Source organism: Culex quinquefasciatus, chromosome 2 (genome assembly GCF_015732765.1).
Source record: "Culex quinquefasciatus strain JHB chromosome 2, VPISU_Cqui_1.0_pri_paternal, whole genome shotgun sequence".
In the NCBI taxonomy this organism is placed as follows: Eukaryota; Metazoa; Arthropoda; class Insecta; order Diptera; family Culicidae; genus Culex; species Culex quinquefasciatus.
In genome coordinates, this window is record NC_051862.1 from 177,457,411 (window position 1) to 177,463,052 (window position 5,642).

The window sequence follows — 5,642 nt, forward strand, 5'->3', positions numbered from 1 at the left end:
GTATCAAAAACCATGAATTTTGATACCCATATTGCCCCAAATTTGTATGGTTCCGTAAATGTCCTCCCGGTAGAACCTTCCCTCAGAGCAATGGCCACTCGGGTGTGGCCAATCCTGCCAAATGGCATTTTCATTACCAGTATCAAAACCATGAATTTTGATACCCATATTGCCCAAATTTGTATGGTTCCGTAAATGTCCTCCCGGTAGAACCTTCCCTCAGGGCAATGGCCACTCCGGGTGTGGCCAATCCTGCCAAAATGGCCATTTTCATTACCAGTATCAAAAACCATGAATTTTGATACCCATATTGCCCAAATTTGTATGGTTCCGTAAATGTCCTCCCGGTAGGACCTTCCTCAGGGCTGGCCACACCGGGTGTGGCCGATATCTAATTGTTCCCAATAATTTCAGGTATTCCGGTGACCGTTCTGGCTACCGTCAATAACTTCTTGGACCTCCTCTCAAGTTCGTGCACCACCTGCGTGTGTGTGTGAGCAATAAAATTCCCAACGTAAGGTCCGTCTTTGATGAAAGTCTGATGGACACTAAATCCTCCAGAGGCTAACTTTTAGCATCAGTTTTCACGGCATCTACGCAACAGAAACAGAATGTCACGCCGAGGGCTTGCGACGGTAACGCTACATTTTCGAAAAATTTTGCATTGACACCGCAGATAGAGCTTTAAGACAAAGTCCTTTGTCAAAAAAATATTGAATGACATTTGAAAATAAGTAATTTTAATAAACTTGGATAAATGCAACGTTATGTAGTTAAAGCAATTTTTTTTTAAATATTGTATTATGGTGGCAGTGCGTGGCCGAATGGTTACGCTGTCCGCTTTGTAAGCGGATGATTCTGGGTTCGATTCCCATCTGCTGCAACCTTCCATCGGATGCGGAAGTAAAATGTCGGTCCCGGCCTTGGTTGTTGTTAGGCCGTTAAGTCATTCCAGGTGTAGGAGTCGTCTCCATGCCATAAGTACAAACAACACACCAAACCAAGCCTACTCCGGTGGAATCGCTGGCGGCGGTTGGACTCGCAATCCAAAGGTCGTCAGTTCAAACGCTGGGGTGGAAGGTTCCTTGGAGTAGAAAGAGGTTTGGGTGCTCTCCCCATTCAAGCCTTCGGACTCCTAGGTTCGAGCAGAAACTTGCAATAGAGACCACAAAAGACCCGGGGGTCGTTAATGTGGATGGTTTGGTTTTGTTGTTTTTTGTATTTAACAATATTTTGATCGATTTGTTGAAAATTATTCTAATGAAGTGACACACTTTTAAGGAAAAATCTCCAAAGTACTGCATAAGAACCTAAGCAAAAAAGGTGCAGGTGGTTATGTTACACATGACCAGTATGACAAAGAACTTTTCAAGATGATTGTTGAAATTTTCGATAAGAATGTCCGGTCCAAATTTCCCCATGATTCCCTTATAATTACATAAGACAACTCTTTTGTGAATAGTTTTAAGACATAATATCAACGTCTTATCGAACTAAGGGGACGGAAATTGCAAATGGAGCTGCAATAGAAATCAAGGTGAAATCAATCGACTTTCCCTCACCACTCGAAAGTTATCAAGATGCGGAAATGTTTTTGCAAGGCTGTTGCAATTGACGGCAGCAAAGTAAATTTCAACAGCAAACATTAAAACTGACCTTTCAAGGGCTCTAATTGAATTCGAAATAGTTATTCTATATTTCCAGAAACAGAATTTCGCCGCGGCACAATAAAAAGGCAATCGCAGTAATCGATTTATTACTTCCTGCGTAAAATAAGCGATTTATTTTAACTGCGTAACTTCAGATAATGGTCAGATGCATGTGCAGTATCAAAAACCATAAAGTTTGATACCCCATATTGCCCTAACTCTTATGGTTCGGCAAATGTCCCCTCATCGGAAAATCCGCGGGGCCTCCGGCCACTCCGGATTGTAGCCAATACTTCGAAATTTCAAATTTCATGTCCAGTATCAAAAACCATGAAGTTTGATACCCATATTGCCTCAACTCTTATGGTTCGGGAAATGTCCCCCCACCGGAACATCCCCGGGGCCTCCGGATTGTGGTCACTACTGCTGAAATGTCAGATTTTTTGTCCAGTATCAAAAACCATAAAGTTTGATACCCATATTGCCCTAACTCTTATGGTTCGGCAAATGTCCCCTCATCGGAACATCCGCGGGGCCTCATGCCTCAGTTATGGCCAATACTTCCGAAATTTCAAATTTCATGTCAGTATCAAAAACCATAAAGTTTGATACCCATATTGCCCCAACTCTTTGGTTCGGCAAATGTCCCCCTTCGGAACATCCGCGGGGCCTCCGGCCACTCCGGATTGCGGTCACGACTGCCGAAATGTTAAATTTCATGTCCAGTATCAAAAACCATAAACTTTATCGCAACCACAACCAACTTGACCCAAAGGGAACTGGTTCTCGATCAACACGGAGACCCCTTCTTGATGCCGTTAACCGGAGCCTTCCGGGATCAGCAGCTTGACCACATCGGTCCTAACGTTCTTCCTTGATGGCCTGCAGCGACAATCCGTCCCGTTCCTGCGACGGCCCGAGCCATTTCGGCGACCTCTCCGTCTTTGACCGGGAAATTTCTGCTGTCCCTTCTGATTCTGCAACTGCCACTCGATGTTGACTCCTCGGCTGTCAGAAAATTATGACCTTGAGTGGAGATGATTTTAGATACATCAATCTCGTCTCTCGGAGAGGATGATCAGGAAAGGTTTGTTCAACCAATCAGCGTGAAGGAAAAGGAGGGAAGTCTGCGAAGAGGAAATCGCCACGTAACGATTTCGCTTCGCAAAAATTGGGTTCCGATCTTTTTATTCATTCTCTTTACACATACTACCACCTAGAGCACAAACAGTGCGTTGCAAGTGTATTTGTAGCAAAAAAGCGCCATCGACTGTGGATTTGCTCGTGTGTGTGTGTGTGTGTGTGTGTGTGTGTGTGTGTGTGTGTGTGTGTGTGTGTGTGTGTGTGTGTGTGTGTGTGTGTGTGTGTGTGTGTGTGTGTGTGTGTGTGTGTGTGTGTGTGTGTGTGTGTGTGTGTGTGTGTGTGTGTGTGTGTGTGTGTGTGTGTGTGTGTGTGTGTGTGTGTGTGTTGTGTGTGTGTGTGTGTGTGTGTGTGTGTGTGTGTGTGTGTGTGTGTGTGTGTGTGTGTGTGTGTGTGTGTGTGTGTGTGTGTGTGTGTGTGTGTGTGTGTGTGTGTGTGTGTGTGTGTGTGTGTGTGTGTGTGTGTGTGTGTGTGTGTGTGTGTGTGTGTGTTTGTGTGTGTGTGTGTGTGTGTGTGTGTGTGTGTGTGTGTGTGTGTGTGTGTGTGTGTGTGTGTGTGTGTGTGTGTGTGTGTGTGTGTGTGTGTGTGTGTGTGTGTGTGTGTGTGTGTGTGTGTGTGTGTGTGTGTGTGTGTGTGTGTGTGTGTGTGTGTGTGTGTGTGTGTGTGTGTGTGTGTGTGTGTGTGTGTGTGTGTGTGTGTGTGTGTGTGTGTGTGTGTGTGTGTGTGTGTGTGTGTGTGTGTGTGTGTGTGTGTGTGTGTGTGTGTGTGTGTGTGTGTGTGTGTGTGTGTGTGTGTGTGTGTGTGTGTGTGTGTGTGTGTGTGTGTGTGTGTGTGTGTGTGTGTGTGTGTGTGTGTGTGTGTGTGTGTGTGTGTGTGTGTGTGTGTTTGTGTAGTAAACCACACTAAAATTGTGTTCGCAGAACCACACTAATATCGAAAATCGATTTTCCCAAGATCGATCGGATGAGCAAACTCGTGAAGGGTAGTTGCACGGCAGAAACCAGGCGCACACAAATAAACTCCCCAGCCCGCGTTTGTATGTATGCGTTGATAATTTGGTGCTCTTTCAAGCCCCAAACTTGCCACTCGATTTCCCTTCCGCACACACAAACACTCACTACCATACCAACCACATTTTAAAGAATACTCTTTCGTGTGAATTGGCCCTGAAAGGGCCATTTTAACGTCTTATGACGATGATAAAACCATGCGATGATGACACTCCAAGTTGCCGGCAATTTTCCCTCCCGCGCCTGCTCTGCCTCTCTTTCCAATTTTTCAATTCTCTCCTTCCTCTCGGCGGCTCTGCTGTGCTGCTGCTGCTTCTCGATCCTCCTCGTACAAAGCTTCGGACTCGTTTGAGCTTCAACCGGCGGCACGGCGCTCTTTTATAACCTCGCTTGGCTGTGACGGCTCGACGCTTTCGAAGCAGTGGCGAGAGCAAAATTTGCTAAGTGCTAGATACTTGAATCTGATTAATGTGTTCGGGAAAGGTTGCGCTCAACCAATCAGCAACCGGGATTTTCCCGGTCTGAATTTTATTTTTCATCTTAACTTTTGAGTACTTTAACAAAGTTTTATCAACTTTGTGAGGTAGTCTACTTGCAATTTAAGACTTCCCCTTTCGTTTGGTGGATAAAGCATGCAGATTGCTTGAATTGGGTGGAAGATATAAGCGTTTAAACGATTACACAAATCGTTACACTTTCGCTTCGCGAAATTTTGGATTGACACCCGTAGACAGTGCCCTTAGGACAAAGTTCTTTGTCAAAAGAATGTAATTCATTTGATTAACATGTTATTGCAAATAATATCCGTATAAATAACCACCCTAATCAAACTAAACCCACAACCCACACCCCGTACTTACCCTGTTCCGAGGGAATGTCCACGGTCGGGATGTAAACCGAGGGCCGCTTCGAGGATGTCTTCACGCCATTTTCCGTGTTGAACAGCGAAAAGTTGTCCTCGTTGTGGCAGGGTAAATCTTTCAGAAATTCTGTGATCGACTGCAAAAAAAAAGTGATCGTGGGGAAAAAAATGTTAATTGGAAGCAAATTTGCTGGACGGATAGAATTTTCATGTGGCTTCGAGAAGCAAGCTGACGACGACATGCATTGCAAAATTCCAAATGGAAATGTGGTTTCGCCAGGCAAGATGAATGTATCGAAAATTGCGTCTCGAAAAATGTGCCCTCGGGGGACGTTCCGCGACTTTCCTCCGCACTTACCATGTTATTCTAGGCCACCACTTGGCGGTGCACTACGCAGCAAAAGTGCCACTTGCGGCAAATGTAAATTATTTCGAAAATTCGCAGCCGATGATGATGTTCAATCTCTTTATGTTGATTTTATTTTGTGCAGTTCAGCAAAAGGCACCACCACTCAGCAGCATCAATCGGAGGGTCTGTTGACAGTTTTGACGTGAAGGCAAATTTTGACACTTGCATGCGAAGCGAAGACGAAGAGAGAAGAAGGCAAAATTGAGTGCCGTTAATAAACCCACACCCTTACCAAAAATCATGATTTTTTGAGTTCCAAATCCCACTTTTCATACGAATTTTTCAGTTCAACCCATATAACCATTTTTATGGTTGTAGTACCTGAACTCGAAAAATCGTATGAAAAGTGGGATTTGGAACTCAAAAAATCATGATTTTTGGTAAGGGTGCAGGGTGTGAGTTAAATGAGTGGGATGGCTAGTGTTGCCAGTTCTTCGTTAATATGATTATTCATGCGCTGTAATAAACAATACACAAAACTACGAGGACCATGCTAGGGGTTAATCACTTCGAGTATACTGCATACGCATATCATACGCACATAATATTCTCATTGTCTGCATACCGTATTG

The 5,642-nt window shown here is 44.5% G+C and overlaps 1 protein-coding gene across 1 annotated transcript; it reads right to left on the reverse strand.

Moving 5' to 3' along the window:
- Nucleotides 1-4,589: 4,589 nt before the first annotated feature.
- Nucleotides 4,590-5,221, reverse strand: LOC6033184 (DET1- and DDB1-associated protein 1). The gene is made up of 2 exons (XM_038255695.1): nucleotides 5,020-5,221; nucleotides 4,590-4,798 (listed from the first exon to the last, which is right to left on the reverse strand). Exons 1-2 carry the CDS (start codon nucleotides 5,020-5,022, stop codon nucleotides 4,625-4,627), a joined length of 177 nt encoding a protein of 58 aa, XP_038111623.1. The 5' UTR covers nucleotides 5,023-5,221; the 3' UTR covers nucleotides 4,590-4,624.
- Nucleotides 5,222-5,642: the final 421 nt, after the last annotated feature.